The sequence below is a fragment of the Malania oleifera genome, chromosome 13 (assembly GCF_029873635.1).
Source record: "Malania oleifera isolate guangnan ecotype guangnan chromosome 13, ASM2987363v1, whole genome shotgun sequence".
NCBI classification, from domain to species: Eukaryota; Viridiplantae; Streptophyta; class Magnoliopsida; order Santalales; family Ximeniaceae; genus Malania; species Malania oleifera.
In genome coordinates, this window is record NC_080429.1 from 31,354,483 (window position 1) to 31,379,023 (window position 24,541).

Sequence of the window (24,541 nt, forward strand, 5' to 3'; positions counted from 1 at the left end):
AAACAACTTATTTTCTACTAATAATTACTAAGAGTGAAATTAACATATTAATTATCCACCACCTGAGATTCCTTGAGTAGCGGCCCTAATTCCAAGAAACACCAAATCACATTGAACACCATTAGCTTCAGCATTTCAGAGGTCTCAGATGTTGCCCACATGAAATCCTAAAATACTACAGCATCCTAACTTAGATAAAATCCAGCCACCTTTAAAACATAGATTACAAAATTTAGTTGATCTTGCTTAGATAAAATTTAATTCAATTTAACAAAATCTAAACCCTACTACACTTATAAATTCATAAAATCCAATAAGTCATCACACATGAACTCCTTAATCAATTTAATCTAATTCTTCCTAAAAACATAATCAACTACCAAAATGCATCGTGCTGCAATGCTTGGCTTTGAGTTCTCCAGACGGTTCAAGTCTCGACTCTAATTTTAAGACAATGATTTTAAACGTTGATGCAATAACAGAAACTAATAAAGTTGTGGGATTACCCAACTGTATTTTTAGTTTAATAGGCAAACATTGGTTTCTTGAGTTTAAACAAGAAAACCAAAACTTTAGGGCTCTTCATTCGCTTTTTCATACTATCAACTACCACTTCATAGCTTCTTATATATCACAATTTTACAATTTAGTTAACTTGTAAATGTTGAATCTTAAAAAGAGTTTTTAGTTGTTTATCACTAGTTTTAATTAATTTGCGCATAGTTGTGGATTTACAAACATAGATGTTAACTTGATCAAATACAAAATCTGCAAGTAAAACTAATTTGAAGAGCAATTGAAAATTATCTTTTTGCCACATATGGATTGTCAAAACTGGATCACCAATCTTTGTTGCGGTTAACCAAAAAAAGTAGTGAGTAAAGTTTTGTTACAGTTCAATAAAAAATATTTTTCCAATGACAAAGAGGTGTGTTTGCTGTAGAAGATCAAATTGAATCCAAACAGCTCACCTGTTATGATTAATAATAGAGCTACTCATTTTCTTCACTATAGGATTGACTCTTAGTTTTGAAAATAAAATAAAACAAAATTCACAAACATGCTAGAAAACCCTAGATGTGCCTACCTACTGGCAACACACTACAAAAGTAAGAAATTTCTCGATCGCATCTGTAAGCGTCGCACCAATCATTGACTATGCAACTCATGACAAAAGTAAGAAATTTCTAGGTCGCATCTGCAAGCGTCGCACCAATAATCGTCTTCCTCATCACTTTTATCGGAGGACCATCCTTGCTTTCTTCTATGTTGATCTTACAAAGCGCAACAAGTCGGCTTGTGCTCCAAAATTTGACGATTATTCACCCAAATCAATCCAATTATGCCATTCAACTTCTTCCGACATTGCCGAACGCGTTGACGCATTGTCTTCGATTTCTTCATTTTATTCATAAGATGAATGTCTCGTTGCTTGAATTCATCTGATTTGCTCAGGAGAAGAATGAGATTGAGGGTCTACAAGGCGCCAATATGCCATGAACTCACAGCTTTTTCCAAACACTCCATTCCTAATTCTATGCGATAGTCGTTTATATTACCAAAATATTCTTTTTGATAAAAAAAAAAAAAAAAGATAAAAGAAGCATTTATGTCTGTACAAAATATTTAAGTCTTTTTTGTTGGATAAAATGGTTTTTTTTTTAAATAGCATTAAATCAATAAATTTGCAAGGATAGGAAATGTCCAAATATTTTTTTAAAAAAATAGTACACAATAGTAATAAAAATTAATATTATTAATATATTTAAGATTATTTATTAGATATAATTAATTTATGTTTTAATTAAATAAAAATTGTATTTTTAATCAAATATTAAAAAGTAAGATATGTCAATGAAATGTGAAAACAATATAAAATATACTAATTTTTTTTAAGATTAAGGTTAATCTCACCCTCCTTTCAAAAAATTTTGAATTCATTATTCCCTAATTGTCTTTATAAAAAAAAAAAAAAAAAACTAAAGTATGGCAAGTCTCTCGGCTCAAATAAATAAATAAAACTGCATTATTTTGCTTGTACTAGGGATTGTAGAATAAGTTCTCGGCACGTAATTTCTATTTTCTATATGTGAGAATAAAACTATCCTTTGTTTCATTCCCTTCCAATCGAGGTATTGTCATGTTACGGGGCCAAGTTAAATTATTTGTTTTTGTTTTATTTTTTTAATATGATATGTCTAATTTAGACATTCAATTATTTCTTTGAATTAATTGATCCATCTCTATGTTCCTTTTTATTTAAATACTATAGTTTTATGTTACTTAAAAAGTTATAACTTCTAAAATTTGAACTGTCAAATTTAATCGGAAAAACATTTACCCCTAGTTTGGAATTCAAATTTTAAATTTACAAATATCTATTCTTTAGGCTTAATTCTACATATGTCTCTTGTTTAGAAGAGATATGTCTATTATAAGATAAGATTTTGAATAGCTTTTCTTTGCGCTTGAGGATGTTGGTCACTAATTTGGCTATATTTTAGGTAGTTTGGGCTTTTATGAGTTTGCCTATGGCATAAAAGATTTTGGGATAATCCAAAATCAGTCAAATTTTCATATTCGGATATGCTAGTGTATTAATTTTTATCATATACTCACATTAGGAGAGGAAAAGAAGAAGAAGAAAAAGAACAAAAAAATTTGATCTCATGTAATAAGAAGTTCAATTAATCTCCCACCTTCGTGAGGCCAAGATTTCAAATTTAAGGGAAAAATATAAGTCATAAATTTTTATTCATAATAAAAATAAAGTAAAAGACACTGATCTTCCTTGAGATTTGGAAAAAAGACATCAACTTATTCTAAGGTCAAAAAAATTTTAGAAGCCTTTCTTGAGGTTTCAAAAATACCATAAACCACCCTTGAAGTTTGGCAAAAAGACACAAATCTCCCTTCAAAATACTTGTTTTTTACAAAAAATAATAGGAGGTTTGTGCCTTTTTGACAAATACAACAGGAGGTTCCTGAAATTTTTGAAATCTTAGGTGACTTCAATGAAATTTTTGTTGAAATTTAATTAAGAAATTTATCTTAAAAAAATACATTTACATAATATCAAGTATTTGCTGAGTCATAGTTGTATAAAGGCTCACATAAACTTTTAAAAGTGATATTAGAATCTTTTAAAATTTTATGGCTTGGATTTGAATTTGAATTTGTATGGAATTAGACAAAATTTAATATAATTTTGTATAATACTTTTTTCCAATTCATACAATTTAAATTTAAGATCTCTTCCAAAAGTAGGATAAATCTTTATATTTTTTTATTTCTATGGTACGTTAACATGGAGTTACAGAAGTATTCTAAAAGTTTAAATTTTACGCTATTAAATGGCCTATTCATAATTTGTAAATTAGTAATTAATTAAATAATAGCCAATAGAACATCAAGAAAATGTTAATTTAAGTTTTTCTTATCCTCACTTAGTTAACAAACACATAAATGTTTCTTTTATCTTTTTTTATCAGAGAGAATATTTTGGTAACAAGAATGACTCCTACATAGAATTAGGAATGGAGTGTTTGGAAAAAGCTGCGAGTTCCAGACATATTGGTGCCTTGTAGACCCTCAATCTCATTCTTCTCTTGAGCAAATTAGATGAATTCAAGCAACGAGGCATTCATCTTATGAACAAAATGAAGAAATCGAAAACGGCATAATTAGATTGATTTGGGTGAATAATCGTCAAATTTTGGAGCACAAGCCGACTTGCTGCGCTTTGCAAGATCAACATAGAAGAAAGCAAGGATGGTCCTCCGATGAAAGTGATGAGGAAGACGATGATTGGTGTGACGCTTGCAGATGCGACCTAGAAATTTCTTACTTTTGTCGTGAGTTGCAACGATTATGATTGGTGCGACGCTTGCAGATGCAATCGAGAAATTTCTTACTTTTGTAGTGTGTTGCCAGTAGGTAGGCACATCTAGGGTTTTTTAGCATGTTTGTGAATTTTGTTTTATTTAATTTTCAAAACTAATATTCAATCCTACAGTGAAGAAAATAAGTAGCTCTATTATTAATCATAACAAGTGAACTGTTTGGATTCAATTTGATCTTCTACAGCAAACACGCCTCTTTGTCATTGGAAAAATAATTTTTATTGAACTATAACAAAGCTTTACTCGCTGCTTTTTTTGGTTAACTGCAACAAAGATTGATGATCTAGTTTTGACAATCCATGTGGCAAAAAGATAATTTTCAATTGCTCATCAAACTAGTTCTACTTGCAGATTTTACATTTGATCAAGTTAGCATCTATATTTGTAATTCAACAACTATGTGCAAATTAATTAAAACTAGCGATGAACAACTGAAAAACTCTTTTTAAGATGCAACATCTAAGAGTTAACTAGATGGTAAAATTGCGATATATAAGAAATCATGAAGTGGTAGCTGATGTATGAAGCATTGAAAGCCTCAGTTTTTGTTTTAATTTTTAGAAACAATTTGCATTTCATGTTTGTTTTTTATTTTTATTTTGCACAAACTGTTTAAATTGGTCTTTAAAATTATATTTAGGACTTTGAACTCTTGAGCTCAAAGTCAAGCAGTCAAGCAGATGCATGTTTGGTATGTGTTTATGTTTTTTTAAGAATAATTTTAGGATACTTTTAGGAAGAATTGCAGGATTAAATTGATTAGAATTTCATGTTTGGTATGCTCATTAGATGTTATGATTTTATCTAAACAGGGTTCTATTTTTAAATTGATTAAATTTTATCTAAGCAAGATAAGACTGAATTTTGAATCTAATGGTTTTAATATGGATTTTATCTAAGTAGGATGCTGTAGATTTTATGATTTCATGTTTGGCAGCATCTGAGCCTCTGAAATTCTGAATCTAATGGTTTCAATGTGGATTTTGTTTCTTGAGAATTAGGAGCTACTCAATTAAGCTCATGGTGGATAATGTAATAGTGTTAATTTCACTCTTATAAATTATTAGTAAAAATAATTTTTTTATTAATAAAAATTAATAAATGCAAATATTCTATTTTTTAAAAATAAAATTAATAAATGAGCTTCAGAATTGGTAAAAAAATTTATATTTATATTCTGTGTTTAATAATTAATTTTAAATAATTTTGGTTAAATTCAGTTAACCAAATTACCCGAACTGGTAATTCAGTTGGGTGAGGTTCGGTTAACATCTCTTATTCGGTCAGTTCGGTTAATGGAAATAATTAATCAAAATTTTCGATTAATTCGGCTAATTAACCGAATTTCACTGAACTAACCATTTGCTCCCCCTACGAGTGGCCTGCAGCTCCCTAGCGTTCGCAGAAAACCCTCGTTAAAATTTCGATGATGATGTCCAGGAGAACTTGGCAGCCATTGTTTTCTTACAGAACTCGAAATACCAAGGAGAAGGCCTAAATATGACAGGAGAGACGAGTGAAAAGTATATATAGGCGTTTTTGGGAGAGAACAAATTGTCACTAGAAAATTAATTTTCACAACCATAAACAGATTACGAAAATTCTCTATGTACGTCATCCTACTACTAATGGAAATTTCCCCCAATGTACGTCCTCCACAGCGCAAATTCCCCAGACCCACACCACCTCTGCTCTACAAAACAGATTTGCGTACCTAGCCAACGAAAAATCTCCATTCTTGCAGCAGACCTTCTCTTCTCCATTCTCGCAGTTGCTCCAACAACAATCTCTTCGAATGTTTTCTTCTTCATCCACTCATAAGTTTCTTCTCCTTAACTTTATGCTTATCTTCTGTATTTTATAAAGTAGTAGAATAGTTAAAGAAATCCTAATCCCAGATAAGGTTAAGCAAACTCCACACCCAAAATCATACACGGCCCACAATCGCCTTTCCAATTCCCACCGTCAAAAACGCAGGAGGTAGTCCCTAAAAGACTCTTTCTCTCGTCAATGGCAGAGGTTTCATATCTTCATCTCCACGAAGAAGACGCTAACCTAAAGACATCGTCACCCTCAAATCCCTTCCATACTGGGCCCACGACCTCAACTCTTTCGACATCCCGGAGATCGCACCCTCTGATCACTCCCTCCTTACCCAAATCGCCGTTGATCTTTCTGGAGTTATTTATTTGACATTAATTGAGACCAAAATGCCAAATGTTCACGTACATATTGGGGAGCAAAACTCAATCATATTTTAAGCTTACATTCGTAACTATATACATTGAGTCACTTTCACATGCATAAAAAGTTTCTCATTGATATGCCAAATTAATGGCAAAGCATGAAGAAAATTATATTACATCTCATGCCCACGAAACAATAGCATTTTATTACCAGAGTCCCACAACAGTGAAAGAATATGAAAGAACCATGTAAAGTAAATATTTTAAATTTAAGCAAAAATGACGTTAAACTCCCTATAGCGTTTGGCTCCCAATGTATTTGCTGCTATCTCCAAAACAATTGTAGTCAAGAGTTACATAGGGTAATTCGATCAGTAGATTTGACTCTTGATGATGTATTCATTGTCGTCCATGATAATTGCATTCCTAATTTTGAACAAACAATTTCTATGGAAACTCTTGCCAATTTATTTATTGAGAATCATAAGTGTGGGCAGTTTCTAGTGTAAATAAGGATGATTTTTCAACTATATTTGCTTATATCGAAGGCCCACCTGGGACTCCCTATGAGAATGGTGTTTTCCACATGGAGCTGTTATTGTCTCGTGATTTTCCTCAATCCCCTCCCAAGGGTTATTTTGTCACCAAGATTTTTCATCCAAGTCTCTCTCACCCTCAATCCCTCTCATTATATGTACAAAGTAATGGAATCAATATGGGTGCTAGGGATCTACAACCTTTTAAATCATTGGGAGGGTGTCGTTCTCTTGAGTGGCCGCCTACTTATCTTGGTCTAAGTAGATCCAAACTCCAAGGCCTTTTGGGATCTTGTGTTTGAGAAGGTGGGTAGGAGATTGGAGGATTGGGAAGGCTATATCTGTCACTTGGAGGCTGTGTTACACCCATTGGCACCTCCCTTTCCAATATTCCTACTTACACCCTTTCCCTTTTTAGAGTGACTCTAAAAATTGCCAAGAATTTAGACAGGTCAATTTGTCTTTCTTTGGTTAGGTCATAGGGAGGGCAAGGGAGAGCATTTAGATAATGGGAAGTGGTTAGTGAACCTAAATCTAAAGGGCGATTGGGACTTGGCAATGTGGTATCCAAAAACATCACCGTAAATGGTTGTGGAGATTCCCACTAGAAGTAAGCTTCCCATGGCAAAAGGTGATCAAATGAAATATCAGCTCCATCAAAATGGGCGAGACAAGAGGAAGCGGTATTATTTCTCATGCATGCTCGTGGAAGTATGTGTACCAGGTAAGGAGACAATAATTGGATGAGAAAATAACTAACCTCACGTTCTTCTTCTCCATCATCATCCAGCACATCTTCCTCTCCAACCTCAATGGGAGTAGATAATGCAGCTGCTTTTGTTGAACATCCCCGTCTCTCTTTCCTTTCTTTTATTTCTAGCAGCTTGGACTCTGCAACCCTTTGGCATATGAACAGAACAATCTAAAACATTCATATTTGAATTAAGAACTACATTCCAACCGCAAGTATCCACTGCCTATACATGTTTCAAAAAACAGTAAATTACCTTTTTAGCCCTTCAATCAGCAAGAGCATTTGGACCCCCTTGGCATGATGTTTCCAACTCCACTTCAGGCACAACTTTGGTTGCCTCACAAAATGAAATGAATTCCTAAAACAGACCAAAAGAATAATTTGAAAACTACAACAACCAACTCTGAACAAAGAGTTCAAACCTAACCTAAAAAACATAAAAATTATAGGACAATAAATACAAGATTTAATTTATGCAATAGGTACGAAACAACATGCACCTTCAACTTTGCTTGGGAAAATTTGAGAATCTGTACCCTGTCGTCATGTGCAACTTTTTCAGTCAACTCAGCGAGATTAAATGGCACCTGTAGCACAACTATATGCAGCAATCAAAATGCACTGAACAATTTTGATAACATGAAAAGGAAGATGAAAAAGCCATAAATGTAGTATTACATAGCTTCTAAAATTGTAAATTGAAATTTTTTAAAAAAAATTCCATCTCATAGTCCTCAATCAAAAAACAAGACAAGATAATTACATCTTATTGACCAACATAGAAAGAAAACACTTTTCATCAATGTTTTCCCAGAGAGAAGAAAATGTTGGGCCTGTAGAATGACCATGTCCTTTTCATCATAATCCATGAAAGCTTGATTACCATAAACACCCAAATTATGAAAGCAATGGCACGCAAGCAGTAAACATTGAAGCAATTTAATTCATGAATCAACACCTCCGTTAGAAATGTGTGTCTAGCGAGAAAGGCAAGTAGGCTAAATACGTTTACAATAGCTAGTGAGTTTTATAAGTTGATGAACACTCGTCCTCCACTAAAGCACTTTCAATGCTATTCTCATTCTGACACTAAGAAACATCAATATGACCAATGAGTCATACGACTCATACTCGACTTTTTATCCTAGGGATAAACTATCTCTGAAAAATAACCTTACACTAGTATTTACATAATGGAAACCCATCCCAAATGCACGAGACAAGCGGTCACAAGCAAGCATAATGCCCTGAACAAGCTTGGCTCATGACGCTCCCCAACTTATCCTCAAAATCTCATCAACTCTCTCTTTTTCAGAACTCTGTAACTCATTTAAATCATTCAACTACAAACACTAAAACTCTGTCTTTCCTTGTCTCCCTCACAATCCTTACAAGTTACAACCACAAACTTTCCTAAATCATACATTAATTATTCAATAATTGTAGACAGCATTATGAATCTGACACAATCACCTAGTCATAGAAATTAGCCGTCAAAATGCCTAGCAGTTATCACCAAAAAAGACAGAATGTTCCCATACCAAGGTTGTTGCATCGCTTGAACATTTCAGTAGAAAGTGTGGTGCAATTTCCTTAAGCTCATCACGGTATCTTGCTGCATCCTAAAAATTAATTACAAAGAAAAGAAGATATTAGATCAACAATTTAAGATGTGCATGCAACAGATTCCAGAACACTCCTTAGAAAATGAGCTCTAAAAGATCAAGATTAAAACCAGAAATGAGCAGTTACACTTGTCTTGTTCATATTCGACACACAATATCGAAAGACTAGGATATTCACAATGAACAGAATCAATGAAGCACATATACTCTTAGAGGATAGCTGTATCCATATAATATCTGTATAGGATACCAATACTCCTCAAATACGTATTAAATGCTTTAAAAACATGTCCTGATGTGTCCACAACACTATATGTTTTGGCATTGAAAATACATCAACGATATATTTGAGAGAATGAATTTGAAGCCTTGGATTTAAATTTATGTAGATTTGGGGAGAAAGGCGCAAATTTCATGCTTCCAGATGCAAAGCAATTTTTTTTAACATTTAAGGAAAAACCACAAATACTAGAATGGCATCCTTCTTTTATGTGAATATATTTTATTTGGAAATTGCTAAATCATAGAAGAAATCAACACAATATATGGCTAACAAATATAACATACTCTAAATCCATCTACTTCAACTTGTTTCATTTTCTATTTAAGTACTTTGATGCTTGTTATATATTTTTTAGATAGAACATGGTAAAATATTGACGCATACATATAAAAATATATAATATTTAATTATAAATTTATCCCAGCTGTATCCACCTGAAATTTCTAAAAATTGTTGTCTGTGTCCTTCTATCTGAATCGTGTATCTCCATATCAATATCCATACTTCATATGTAAAAAATTAATCAGCAGGAAAAGGAAAGAAGACAAGAAACAGTATTAATGAAACCAATGACAGTTATTACTGCTCTGTATATTTTGACAAAATGCACTAATACAATCAGCCATTGTGCAATTGCATAGCTTTGAACAAATCAAGAAAAAAGCGTGGTCAGAGGATAAAGAAGCAGCCTTTCATAAACTACATATATTCTACCCCCTTTTGTTTCTCTTTTTAACTGCAAAATTTTGTAGTGTGTAAAACACTACTATTATCAAATATACTAGAGATGAAACACATGAAGTATGGGATCACATAAAATCATAAATGCAAACTATTCAATTAACGAGTCAGATGCATATATGAGTTAACGGTTTTGAAATTTCTAATGGATTCATCTTTATCAAAATTCTTACTTGTGCTTGAATGTTGATTCACATGTTGGAAGTTAACATTCCCTTGAAAGCAAGATCCAAGTCTAAAGGCTTATTCCATAATTACAAAAATCATGTTGTAAGATGAAGAAATCATGTTGTAAGATGAAGAAGAAGAAGAAGAAGAGAGGAAAATACCATGTTGTATATAGGAAAATTACAAACAGACTCTTTTACTAATTAAATAGAAAACCCTAAGACACGAATTAAAAAAAAAAAAACCACATGAACATTCTTTTGAATTGGCCTCCAAAGTGGGTCCATTTATTTCCAGCCTACTATTCTGCATCACATGTATTATATGTTGAGAATTCCACTTTAACCAGGCCGACCTCCAAGGAGCGACTGAGCCGCAATGGTGAACCTCAAACTGGCAAAAAGATTAAACGGTTTAGATCAGATAATGGTGGCGAATACAAGAGTGACCCGTTTATGAAGGCATGTCAAGATAAAAATATTGCTCGACACTTCACAGTTAGAGATACACCACAGCAGAATGGGGTGGCAGAGCGCATGAATCGAACTTTACTGGAGAAAGTTTTATGTATGTTGTCTAATGCTGGGTTAGACAAAAGGTTTTGGGCTGAGGCTATTAATTATGTATGTCATCTTATCAATCGTCTACCATCATCTGCAATAGGGGGAAAAACACCCTATGAGGTATGATCCTACTAATGATTATGATTCTTTACATGTATTTGGTACTATGACTTATTATCATGTTAAAGAATCTAAGTTGGATCCAAGAGCTAAGAAAACAATATTCTTGGGGATAAGTGCAGGAGTCAAAGAATATCATCTTTGGTGTCTTAGGACGAAAAAAATGATTTTTAGCAGGGACGTGACTTTTGATGAACTTGCAATGATAAAGAAAACAATACGCAAGGAGTCATGAGTTGAAGGGAAGACCGGTGCTACTCAACAACAGGTGGAAGTTGAGACAATTTTGGGAAACCCGGTGAGAAATGAGACTACACAAGGTAACTCTCCAGTTACAATGAGAAATAATGTACAAGAAGAGGAAATTTCAATTCGAGAATCTTCACAACAACAAGAATCAATTGTTTCTCAGAGGCCAAGACGAGAAATTCGAAAACCTACTCGGTATATTGATATGGTGGCCTATGCGCTTCCAGTTATGGAGGATAATGTTCCTTGCACTTTCAAAGAAGTAATGAGAAACTCTGAATCAGACAAGTGGAAAAGAGCGATGGATGAAGAAATGCAGACTCTTCATCAGAATCAGACTTGGGAGCTAACCCAACTGCCCAAGGGTAAGAAAACAATTGGTTGCAAATGGGTTTATGTAAAGAAAAAAGGATTTCTAAATGCAAATAATGTTCACTTCAAAGCTAAATTGGTAGCTAAGGGCTACGCACAGAAGGAAGGACTATAATGAGGTATTTTCTCCATTTTTTAAAACATTCTTCCATTCGAATTTTTTTGGTTTTTGTAACACAATTTGATCTTGAACTAGTTCAGCTCAATATAAAAACTGCATTTTTACATGGTGATTTGGAAGAGGAAATCTATATGACTCAGTCAGATGGATTTTAGGTTGCTGGAAAAGAAAATTGGGTATGTAAAATGGATAAATCATTGTATGGTTTAAAATAGTCTCCAAGACAGTGGTACAAACGATTTCATCAGTTTATGATGGGTCAAAAATACATCAGAAATAAACATGATCATTGTGTTTATTTTTGCAGACTACAAAATGGATCTTTTATATATTTACTCTTGTATGTTGATGATATGTTGATAGCTTCAAAAAACAAGGAAGAAATCAACAAGTTGAAAAGTCAGTTAAATCAAGAGTTTGAGATGAAAAATCTTTGTGAAGCAAAGAAGATACTTGGCATGGAAATTCACAGAGACAAAATGAGACGAAGAGTTAGTTTGTCTCAGAAACAGTATTTAAAGAAGGTAGTACAGAGTTTTGGCATGTCTGAGTAGTCAAAACCAATAAGCACTCCTCTTGCTCCTCATTTCAAACTTAGTGCAACTTTATCTCTTAAATCAAACAAGGAACGTAAGTATATGTCACAAGTTCCTTCTGCAAGTGTTGTTGGTAGTCTAATGTATGCAATAGTTTGTACTAGACCTGATATTTCACAAGCTGTTAGTATGGTGAGCAGGTATATGCATGATCCGTGTAAAGGACATTGGCAAACTGTCAAATGGATTTTGAGATATATTATGAATACGATTGATGTTGGTATAGTATTCGAGAAAAATAATACTATTGATTAACATGTGTTGGATATGAGGATTCTAATTTTGCAGGTGACCTAGATAAACGTCGATCAACTACTGGATATGTTTTTAAATTTGCTAATGGTCCAATGAATTAGAGGTCTACCTTATAGTCTACCATTACTTTGTCGACAACAAAAGTAGAGTACATGGCAACTTCAAAGGCTGTTAAGGAAGCTATTTGATTGCAGGGTTTACTTGAAAATTTGGGAGTTGTTCAGAAGCACATTGTTGTGTTCTGTAATAGCCAAAGTACTATTCATTTGGCAAAGAACCAAATCTACCACGCACGAATGAAACACATCGACGTTCGGTTTCATTTTATGTGGGATATTATTGATGGAGGCAAGATACTTCTTCAGAAGATTGCTACAGCTGAAAATCCCGCAAATATGTTGACCAAAATTGTGACAAAAATCAAGTTCAAACATTGTTTAGACTTGATCAATATCTTGCAAGAATAAATATTTTTTTAAAGACGCCGATGATGTGGAACTCCAGAAAATGTTGGTGATTGAAAAATTTGTTAAATTTATCGTCAAGGGGGAGATTGTTGAGAATTTCACTTGTGAAGTTCGCCCCACATTGGAAAAAGTGAGTATTTGATGGGTGTTTATATACATGGTGTAGCCCAAGACCCAATAGACTTAAGCTTTTGGGTCAAGTTGGTGCTCACCCATGGGTATCAAGCACACCCATAGACTCCTCTAGTGCTAACATTATAGAATTACACTAACTTCAAATTAGGTTGCATTCCTAAAATCTATAAATCCAAATAATTAATGAAGAAACGGAAGCTTAAAAGAAAGTCATTTTTTATATCAAATAGTCAAGCTGATAATAAACAATGTTGATTGGCACTAGCACTAAGCTAATACTTTCAGGATAAATTTAATTTCCAGTTGCATAAACCGTTGTAAATGTGAGAAAGTGTCATTTTTCAGATTATAAAATTGACCCACATTGATCTTGCAATGCACACAATTATGGATTAAACATTCACTATATCTCATGTTGCAAGAGATCATGTTCGCAAGGGTATTCCGAAAGAACAGGTTGTTCCAATTCGATACCGTCAAGAATTCCTGACTATTGCATGGGAACAGGTTCATCTTCGAAGTATTTTTCCCTTCCAATATTTTTCAATTGGAGCTGCCCTCGTTCCTTTTATGGGATACAAAAAATTCCTACTAAAATATATTTATGACATTTTTTTCTTGTGACGTGCCCTTTTCTCTTCTCTCTCAACCTAACCATATGTTGCCACCCCATTAGGCTAACAATTTATCTCTTTCTCATCAATTGGCACCTAATGTTACAATCCCTAGTGGGATCAGATTTTTCTAGTGACATGTGTCCTTTTTTCTTCTCGCACCCTAACCATGTGTAGCCACACCACTAGGCTAACAATTTATCTCTCTCATCGGTTAACACCTAACATGACTCTCTATCTCTCTCTCTCAAACTCTCTCTCGAACTCTCTCTCAAACTTTCATTACTTCTGCATAACACATACTCTCCTCCCCTTTTCAAGAACTCCATCCACAAGCATTAATTCTACTTCATTTTGTTATTGAAAAGGGATGAAATAGAAAATTAGAGCCTAATGATTCATCAAACAAAACAGTAAAAAGATGTAGGAAAATTTGGCATTTCAACCATCCAATATTTCTGAAGGCGAGGAGGTGTTAAATCAAATTAATCAATACTAATTGATGGACAGTCAGAAAAAACATGCCATGTGTGAATTTTAGAAAAGTAAAAAGGCTAAATTTGCTAGAAAACTAAATAGTGACAGCTACAATAAATTAAGAGTTAGCAAAATAACCATATACTTATAAGAAACTGAGGTGTGGAAGGACCAGTGTAACTCAGTGCAAGTAATCACTGCACGCACGACCTCGGAGATTATTTTTTTGTCCACTCACAAAAAGCTATAGGAGCCAAAGTGTCCAATTACCCAACACAGTTGGATAAAAAGATTATGAAGTTGTGCAGCGGGTATGAGAGCAATATAGAAGCATGCCAGCCGGCTAAGGAAGCAGTGTTGGAATAGTAAATAGGTGGGCTAGAGAAGGTGAAGGAGGAAGAGGAGAGTGTTGGGGTTGTATGGTGGAAAAGGCTGGAGCACTCCCTTTTATAGGCTGCAAGAAGAGGTCCCGGGAGCGCGTGTGCCCCGGGCGGCGAACTTAAAAATCAATTTTAATTTTCAAGGAAAAATAGGGAATGTCGAAGTCGCCACTAACCTTTTAGTGTGGTTAGAACACATGATTAGTACCCCATTAGGGGTAGAATGAGTCTATGTTACCAGAGTTAGGCTCGAGAGTTCGTTTACGCGAGGGGAAGGTACAAGCACCCCCTACGTGCCCGTTCTTACGAACGGTACCTAATTAATTTGAAATTATCCCTAAGTTAATCTAATAAGTCTTTAAATTACTCATTTTTATGAATTTATAAATACACATGAAAAATAAATAAATAAATATAATATATACATATATATATTCCCTCAGAACTTAAGGTACGTGATGCTCGAAGGCTCATACCTCCGCAATAAAATCATAGGGATAATAATTAAGAAAATACACTCCCAAATTTTGAAATTGTAAATAAAATTTTATAGGAAAATACTAGTATGGGAGGTTTTAATATATGTTAATAAGATAATAAACTAAGAAATTAAATTACCATAATACATGTAATAATAATAGGGATACATATATGCTAAAAGATTACAAATATCAAAGTAAGTAATGAAATATCATGATACTATATATATTAAGACACTATAAAAATAATAATAATAATTAATACTAATTATATCGAGATACTAAAAGTAATTAATACTAAATATATTAAGATACCAAAAATAATTAACACAAATGTATTAAGATACTAAAAAATAATTAATAGTAAATATATTAAGATGCCAAAAATAATTAGTACTAAATATTTTAAGATAAAACAAAAAATATCACAATACATAAATATAATACCATAATGACTACATGTAATAAAGGAAACCCTAAAAATACCTAAAACAATGTAAACTGATCAAAACCCTAAAATATTTATACATGTAAACACGTAAAGCCCTAAAATTAATATATAAATATACAATATTACATATGGAAACAAATCAATCCTAAAATTAATATATCAAATACAACAATAAGTATGGGAACAACTAATGCAATTAAGGAGACAAATCAACCCTAAAACTAATATGCAAAACTACTAATGAAATTGGGAAACAATCCAATCCTACAATTAATGTGCAAGCTATACAATATGAAGAAAAATCAATTTTAAATTTAGTAGGTACTTACACGATTATGAAGACACCAAGATAATGAAATTATGGAAACACTTAAGATTTAGTATACAAGTCATATAGAAATAAATTAAATCTTAGACGCAGAAACCAATAGAAACTCTAAACATGCTTAAATAATAATAAAACATAATTACAACCCTAAATAATATACTATAACTATGAATAATATGAAGATGATGAGAGTTTGAATAATACAACTGTAAATCTAGAACTTTGAATAGTATAACAAGAAGTGAAAATATAAACATGTATACTAGTCATTAAAACATATAAAAAATTTACACATATAAAACATGATGTCAATACTAAAGTTAATTTATAGCAATAAATCATAAACACCAACAAAAAAAAAAAAAACAAAACAAAATAAAATAAGACCATAATAATAATACACATATAATGTGAAAAACACCTTAACAATAAATACTTTACAACATGACAGTAATTATTTTATATAAACAATGATACAACAGAGGAAAAAAATAAAAATAAAAAATTAATATGGATATTAACATTAAAACCTTTAAAATCATATGATAACAATATAAACCTCAAGATTGCAAATAAATATCATAAAATATGAACATGGACATTAAATTCTGAGACATATGTTGCAGGAGAAAAAATAAAACCAAAAATAAAAAAACTGATCATGGATTATCACAAGAGGTATACAAGCATTTAATAAAATAAAATAAAAAGGTATATGTGCTGCGTGTGGGTCGGAGACATGCATGGAGTGTGTGCGTGTGTGTATTCATTTACTGTATGTGCATATTTTTTATGCAGGGCACTCACAGCGGGTTCTTAGGGCTGGCCGGGATTGCAGGAGCCTGAAGCTATTGCCACAGCAGAGGCGGGTGCGGCTGGTTCTGGAGCAGAGGCAGAGGAGCAGCAGGGTGGCCGCGTTGGTGGTCGCAGCAGAGTTGCAGAGGCAGGCTGGAGGTTCAGAACCTTCCCGGGTGTTCTGTGGGTAAGCCGTAGCCACTGGTGTCGCCGGAGTGGTGTACTGTCAGCAAGGATGGGAGCGGGGCTGCTTCACTACTGTGTGGCCAGTTGCTTACCGGCGTGGTGGCTGGTGCGGATGAAGATGGCGCACAGAGTTGCAGGAGAAGGAAGAGAATGGGGGGCCGAGAGGGAGGCGGGGTTGTGTCGTGAGGTACGCTGGCCGTGAGCGGTGTCGCCGACGATGTGGTTGCTGGGCTTGGCTGGGTTGTGGCTGACAGAGATACTCGGGAGAGTGACGGAGCTGTGGGTAGGGTGGCCGTCGTTGCAGCAGGATAGGTGATGGCTGAGGATGAAAGAGGGCGCCGCTGCTGTTTGCAGCGAGAGAGAGAGATAGGAGAGAAGTGGGGAGAGATTAGGGTTTTTTTTTCTTTTCTTTTTTAAGCCCTTGGCCTGCCCGTGCCTGCGCTCCCCGCTCTTTTGGCTATCGGAAGGAGCCTTTAAATAGGCTCCAACCCCAAAACCCTAAGCCAAATAAAATAAAAAATAATAATAATATAATAATACTAAAGTAATAATAATAAAAATATATGAAAATAATTGTAATAATAGAAAATTAATAAAAATAATAATAAAGTAATTACAATAATATATGAAAATAATAATAATGATAATAGAGTAATAATAATATATATATAAAATGATAATAATATTAATAGTAGTAATAACAATACTAATAGAAAAATAATAATAAATAGTAAAAATAATTATTATAATAATAATAATAATAATAATAATAATAATAAAAATGATAATAATGATAATAATAGTAAAATATTAATACTAATAATATATATGATAGTAATAGTAAAAAATAAAAATAAAAATAATATATTAGGCTTTGGGAAAAAATAGGGTGTATACGGTGGGCTAGAGAAGGTGAAGGAGGAAGAGGAGAGTGTTGGGGTTGTATGGTGGAAAAGGCTGGAGCACTCCCTTTTATAGGCTGCAACAAGAAGTAACTCCCAGCTAATTATCGCCCCCATTAACAATTTAACACAAAAAGTAAAAGAATTAAAACTGATTGTTTGAATTTAAATAAAACATGAAACCAAAACTTAAATCCTGGATTTAAAATAAAAAATAAGTTTTATTGACTATTCAAATCCTTGGTTTTAGTGCAGGATCTAACAAATCTTGATTCAATTTGAAACACACTAAAATACCAACAATCCCCCACATGGTTCAAATTGAAAAACCTAAAGAGAGATGGGAAAAAATGACGTTGGATAACCATTAGACATACTGCATTGGGTGACAAATGACAATGCCTTTAGGTTTGAATTCCAGTAAAAAAAAATTTTGTTAATGAGTTACAAAAACTTGGTGAATATTAAATTCTTGAACGAAATTCTCACATGACATTTCTAGACACAAAGCTCCTGCTAGGGGTGCTCAAACATTACCAAAAAATCGAAAACAGAACCGGAATCAGAACGAAATCAGTTTTAGTTCAGTTTTTCGGTCTTCGGTTTCGATTTCAGTTCTTGAAAATATAAATTTTCAGTTTCAGTTTTTAAGCAAAAACTGAACCGAAAAACCAAAAAACCGAAATAATTAATAAAATAGAATAATTTTGTATATTTAATATTTATAGATGTTGCTGACTCATCCCTCCCAAATCCTTAGCCCTAAGATCCACCATTGCCACTGCAGTGCCAAGAATGTTCCGCCAACCCGCCTCCCCCATCAATGGCATTAGCCTCTTCACCCTCTTCCCTTGACCACTTGCAACCGCTCTCCCTCTCGGCCTCCTCCGCCACTGCCATCTTGCCCAAGTCCCTTCCTCTCGTCGCCTCTCCGAAAAAGAAACCCCTATGGCCTGCCCCTCTCCCGGAACCCCCGAGACACCCATCTCGTCCAAGCCTTCCAAAATAAATGGTACTCCCTCAAGCGCGGCCAGCTCAAGGCCAAATTTTTGTGCAAAAATGCAGCTGTGCCGCTGTGAAGTGAAGAATCAACAGAAAATTACAATCATCAGCCACTGTGAAGTGAAGAATGAACAGAAAAATGCAGCTGTGCCGCTGTGCCTTTTCTTTTATTCTTATCCCACAATGATTAAATTGAAGTTGGGAACTCCTTTCACTTCCTATAAATCCCCCGCAATGCTCTCCAACACAAGCATCCTCCGGTGATGGGCTTCCAATTTAGTTGGGCTTAGACATAATTGGGCTGATTCCAGCTAGAATGGCCTTAATGGCTTGTTTAGTTTAAAATTTTTAAAACTGAAAATAACTGAACCAAACCGTTTAACTAACGGATTGCAGTTTTTTTAAACGGACGGTTTGCGGTTTGGGTTGCGGTCTTATATTTTTAAGAACCAAACATTTCGGTCCGGTTTTCAGTTTAAGTCATAACCAAACCAATACAACCGAGTTCACTCCAATCTCCTGCACATTGGTACGAATAGGCAAGCACCATACTGAATTGTCACGAGCGTCCAATAAAGCTTTAGCCCAATAAGCCTTCTTATGAAGCAGCCTCAGTTCCAAGTAAATCCATCACGTGTATAACTACAATTAATCACATCACCTAACAAGGGCTCTGGATTCATAATAAACTCAACCTCATGAACATTAGAGTTGCACTATTCCAAAACAACAAGGAGATGGGCAAGCAAATAATAGTGCTCAGCCAATCGCTTATTGACTTGTCATTACCCATAAAACATAATTAATGGGATTGCAAATCACATAAGTCGGTGTCATAATAAGTAGTTTATATTAAGGGCTTAAGACCCATCCCCTCAATGTTTCTGTTAATGGTTATTTTGGTCTTTTAGCATTATTAGTGTGTCAGTATATGTTAGTGAGGGTTAGTAAGGGTATTATGGCCATTGCCCATCGGTATGTACTTAATATATATTATAAATAGGGGGAGAGACCTATCATTGCAATTAGGTCTTTCAATTCACCAAATATTTCAACATGGTATCAATACAAGATCCAACCTAAACCCTAAGCCTTATAGCCACCACCAAAACCAAACCCTAAACCTCAAATCCACCACCAAAATCAAACTCTAAACCTCAAACCTGCTGCTGTAGAACATCATATGCACCACTGAAGACCAGAAGGCAGTCCAGGAGTTGCCAGAAGAACATAGTTGTTGCCAGAAATAAACTGCATGATGCTGCTCTTTCAGAAACTCAAAGAAACACAACATATTTTGCAAAAATAACCATTAAAAGTTTCTTCTTCTAGATTTTTAACTGGTCCCTTAGCCAGAGGATCTGCAACATTTCTCTATGATCTCACATAACTTAAAGTAATTACTTCATGTGAAATAGTTGTTCCACAAATTTATGCTTACAGCAAATATGCCTACTCCAGCCAAATATTAAATTTATAATTTGCTCGAGCTATAACTGTTAAACAATCATAAGGTGTAAAACCAGGCAGTACTAGCTTTACCCACAAAGTAATATATGATGACAGATTCCTCAATTGATGGGCTTCACTGACTGTTTTCTCAAGAGTTATTGTTTCCAAGAAAGCTACACCAATTAAGTGTACCCTTAAGGTATTCCAAATTTTTTTTTAGAACTACCCAAAGATCAAGTCCATCACATGGAATAGAAAATCAATCCACACTTATTATATTTTTTCAATTTTTTTTTATAAATGTTCCCCACATTTCAAGATATTTCTAAAGCTGACAACGTGTAAATTGATAGGAACATGGAAACACTATCTAAATAGATTCTATTTTTGCTTTAACACATTTATAAAACATCACATTATATTTTTCCTTATAGCTTAAGAGTCTTAAACTGTAATAATGTTGAATTTCCCAAGTCCATGATTTTAGAATCTAACCAAGGTTCGCAATAAATATTAGAGAACGATGAGAGAGACTTGGAAAATTAATATTTCTCCCTATATATAAATAAATAAATAAAAGCTGAGAATAAGAAGGTTGGGTAAAGAAACCAATAAGACTGATAGATTTTGATATTATGGACCTATTATGCAAGCTGAAGGAGAAGATGTAATGTGTAGAGTTAAAGTAGGTTGGGTAAAATGGAGTGCTTCAAGCATGTTGTGTGATTGTAGAATACCACTAAAATTAAAAAGAAAGTTTTATAGGACGACTGTAAGATCAATTATCCTATATGGATCAGAATATTTGGCAACTACGAAAAAACTCACCAAGTTTAAAATGCTAATGTGGATGAGTGCTATAATGTTAAAGGATAAAATAAGGATAACATATTCACAATAAATTATGCGTAACTCTTGTAGAAGATAAGATAAGGAAGGGGCAGTTCAAGACATTATTGCCAATTCAAGACAAAAGAAAGACAGGATATACATAGTGAAGGTGTGAGAATTAAGTACCTCAAACCTCTCATCAGCCACTGCCTCTTTCATCAGTCCTCGGAGGCGCAAAACTGGCTCCTCTTCCTCAACGGATTTTAATGAATCGCGCAATCTGGCAGCTTCTTTGTAATCCTTCAAGCAAAACAAACTTGTGACCAAAAAGGATTTGCTTTTTAACTTAATCATTCTTAGTTCTAGCTCTTTTTTATTTTTTTTCACTCCATGTGCATATGTGTGTTTAAATGAATTTTCTTATTGGGACATTTCAACAAAACACAATTGTGCTAGATTGGTGACCACATATACGTGATTCAACAAGGAAGCCATCCACACAAATGATACTGCAAGCATGTCTTGCATTCCAAGGATAATGAGAGCCCCCACCTTCTGCTCAGCTAATGAAATTATTAACCATAATTTTTTCCACCATTAATCTCTTGACCAACGTTCATATAATGCATAAGTTGAAAATGTTAGAATAGTAACAAATCTTTCCCGCAGTGACTAAATCCCAAATAAAAAGAGCATAAAAATTTTACACAATCCTAGGATTCAATAGTGCGCCTCCAGTAATAAAAGAAACTGAGCAATAAGATCATTCATCTCCCACACCGGGTACCAGTTATCACTCACAATAGTATTGCAGGATACTCGTCAAGAACGAGAAATAGGCCAAATGCACAACCAAGGAACCCGTGTGCGCCCGTGTATTTGGAGAGAGAGATAGAGAGTGAGACTCACAGACCTCTGATTTTGCAGCGACCTCCATTTGCTGCTTCAAAAGAGCATAAGTTTGGCTCCGCGAAAGAAACGAACTCGAACTGTGAATGTCTCCTCCACCACCACCGCCATTCCTGACCGAAGAACACGCGACAATCCCGCACGGCCATTGCCTTCTCGTCCCCGTCTCCAAATCAGCGAACCCGAAGCTCCCTCGCCGTCCCGGCCACGACCTACCCATACCAGTATAGAAATCCGAGAAAGCCCTGAGGCTCAGAGACTGCATTTTCCTTCACTTTCCTTCCCACTACCAAATTCGGAAATTTTTTCGAGAAAATTTGAATTTCCCAACACCGATTAGCAAGAGCGAAGATTTCGAGTAAGAGAACATGGAATTTCCAACAGGAGAAACGAGAAAGTCCCGCTCTCAAATTATCCATTTTCGGAAGATGAAGTTCCCAAATTAGCCCTCATCTCGTGGGAAAACACCGAACAGGATGCCAAATCTAAGGGTAGTGTTGATAATTCACAAAAGTTTCGGATTTTATTTTTAATAAAATTGACTTTAACCTACTTTATTATTTGAGTAAGCAACTAAAACTCATTTTTCAATTCAATCTTTGCCAAATGAGAGTCATTCACTAAAATAATAATGTTTCTCAAAAAAGTTACATCAAATGCATCAAAAACCCTAAAAATAAGTGTTTAATTAATTCAAAATTAAGGTGCAAGTTAAATACATGAAACAAAAAGTTTAATTATTTATGTTTATTATTTCTTATGTTTTTTATTCAAAACTAATTTCCATAACTATTCACAATTATGACTATAATTTCTTCCAATGTTTTCTACTCAAATTAAATTCCTTAATCATTTACTACTAATTTTTTGATGTTGTATTTGGGAGCATAGATTTCAAATTTTGGATTTAAATTTGGATAAATTTTAATATAATTTTATATTATATTTTATCCAAATCTAATATAAATTTAAATCCAATACCTCTCCAAACCTGACACAAATGGTTAGAACATTTAAATTATATTTTAGTAGGGAGAAGTATATTTTTATTTTATTTTGCTAGCAACCATGTAAAGACTTGTGCTAAAGTTAGCATAAATTTGAATTTAAATTATAATTTTTTGAGTACATAATTGCAAGTGAATAAACTTGAGTGATATATTTAGATGATTTATAGTATAATTTAAATGACTTATAAACTTTTTCTTATTTATTTATCTAAAGAAGGTTAACCTCTGCAAAGGGCCACAACCATTTTTCTATTAAAAGGAAACTGTTTGTCTAGAAGTTCAAGATGAATTTCTATGAAGAAAACATAAATTCTTATGCTTAATTTGTAATTATAAAACACTTGCATACTACACAACATGAACTTATTTTGACACAATCAAACTCCTAACCTTCGTGGGTTCTGTATCTTTATTCTCATAAAAAAATAAAACTAAAAATGTATTGAAATTACTTTAAAATTCGTTGGATCATCCAACAAGTTTTGTTTAAAAATCACTGGACCATCCAGCGAGTTTTAGGATGCATCAAAGTGGGAAATAAAGTTTTCACAGAATCTTTATTAAATATTTTAATATAAAATAAAATTAAAAAAGGAAAAAACTCTAAAGCTTGCCTCTCCTCCATGAAAATTAATTAATGAACATACGATTAGGGGTGATCAAATGGTCGGTTTGGCCAAATTCGGGTAATTAACCGAATTAACTGAAAATTTCAGTTAAATGATGATGTTAACCGAATCGACCGAATTGCTAAATCACACCGAACCGAACCCAACCGAATTATCTTTTCAAGTAATTCAGTTAACCGAATTTAACCGAAATTATTTGGGATTAATTCATGCAAAGACTTGTACCCAGTCAAACCAGGGGGAAAGGCCAAAAGAAACAAAGTTAAAAAAAAAAAAAACGAACAAAACAGGGGGAAAGGCCAAAAAGCCCTACACTCCAAGGCATTCCTCGTGTCACTCCCCGAACCCGGAAATAGGACCCGAGGGTGAGAATGTAATATAACCTGTCCCTGTATCCGATCAAACATCCAAAGATACAGTACAATGGATGAGGGTTCGACCCCGTGGGGTTCCCAAGCACCCTAAACACATCCAATCACAAACATATATGCAGCGGAAAAAGGTCATTCTATAACAACATATACAGTACCATACTAGAGTCTATACAAGAGCAGAACATGACTCTATCAAAATGTACAAACAAGTGCCAAAATACACCTCAAAATGGCAACCCACCAAAAATACAATCCTAACACTTACCCAAGCGCTAAAACGCAGTACACCGACCACTACGCTCCTCACAAGGACGCTAGTTCCAGTTACTTGAAGGACCTGTAAAAATGTACATACAACAGGGGTGAGACACCTCTCAGTAAGGAAAAACACAAGTTATATCGGTGTGTGGCATTTGAGTGTTATTATGATACAACATATACGCAGTTAAATGCAGTCCAATACTAGTTTTCACAATGCATATATGTACGCATAACATACACATGATTAGAAATCCTGGTGTCGTCACACCTTTCGGCCGAAAGCCGGCCCGTGACATACGGCGTTGGCCCGTAGCCAACCCGCGAACACAGTGCCACCGACACATGGCTAGTCCCCGACTCCCATGGCATCATACTGGCGCTAAACTAG

At 34.1% G+C, this 24,541-nt stretch overlaps 2 protein-coding genes across 17 annotated transcripts in view; both read right to left on the minus strand.

Annotated features, from left to right (window-relative positions):
• Nucleotides 1-17,234, minus strand: part of LOC131146151 (uncharacterized) — a 29,651-nt gene extending 12,417 nt beyond the window's left edge. For 3 of the 16 annotated variants that reach the window (XR_009134246.1, XR_009134243.1, XM_058095520.1), the window contains exons 1-5: nucleotides 16,610-17,234; nucleotides 8,920-9,000; nucleotides 7,879-7,915; nucleotides 7,632-7,736; nucleotides 7,385-7,523 (exon numbers count right to left, since the gene is read on the minus strand). Coding sequence is in view for 3 of the 16 variants with exons in the window: in XM_058095520.1 (XP_057951503.1) it covers nucleotides 7,385-7,523; nucleotides 7,632-7,660 (168 nt within the window). In the remaining 13 variants the exon portion in view is untranslated. Of the gene's footprint in view, nucleotides 1-7,384; nucleotides 7,547-7,631; nucleotides 7,737-7,878; nucleotides 7,977-8,919; nucleotides 9,001-16,609 lie in introns of all 16 variants that reach the window. The other 13 variants (XR_009134239.1, XR_009134241.1, XR_009134234.1 and 10 more) reach the window with 9 other exon arrangements.
• A 1,173-nt stretch (nucleotides 17,235-18,407) lies between these two features.
• Nucleotides 18,408-22,261, minus strand: LOC131145784 (uncharacterized). The gene is made up of 3 exons (XM_058094970.1): nucleotides 21,884-22,261; nucleotides 21,157-21,270; nucleotides 18,408-18,758 (listed from the first exon to the last, which is right to left on the minus strand). The coding sequence occupies exons 1-3, from the start codon at nucleotides 22,142-22,144 to the stop codon at nucleotides 18,408-18,410; spliced, it is 726 nt and encodes a 241-aa protein (XP_057950953.1). The 5' UTR covers nucleotides 22,145-22,261.
• Between the last annotated feature and the right edge of the window lie 2,280 nt (nucleotides 22,262-24,541).

Excerpts from the sequence above, each read along its gene's own strand:
- LOC131145784 (XM_058094970.1), bottom strand. The coding sequence starts at position 22,144 with ATGCAGTCTCTGAGCCTCAGGGCTTTCTCGGATTTCTATACTGGTATG. Across the intron at positions 21,271-21,883 it reads AGGTCGCTGCAAAATCAGAG|GATTACAAAGAAGCTGCCAG; the intron begins GTCTGTGAGTCT and ends TTTTGCTTGAAG. Across the intron at positions 18,759-21,156 it reads TGGCTGATGAGAGGTTTGAG|CGGCACAGCTGCATTTTTGC; the intron begins GTACTTAATTCT and ends TTCACTTCACAG.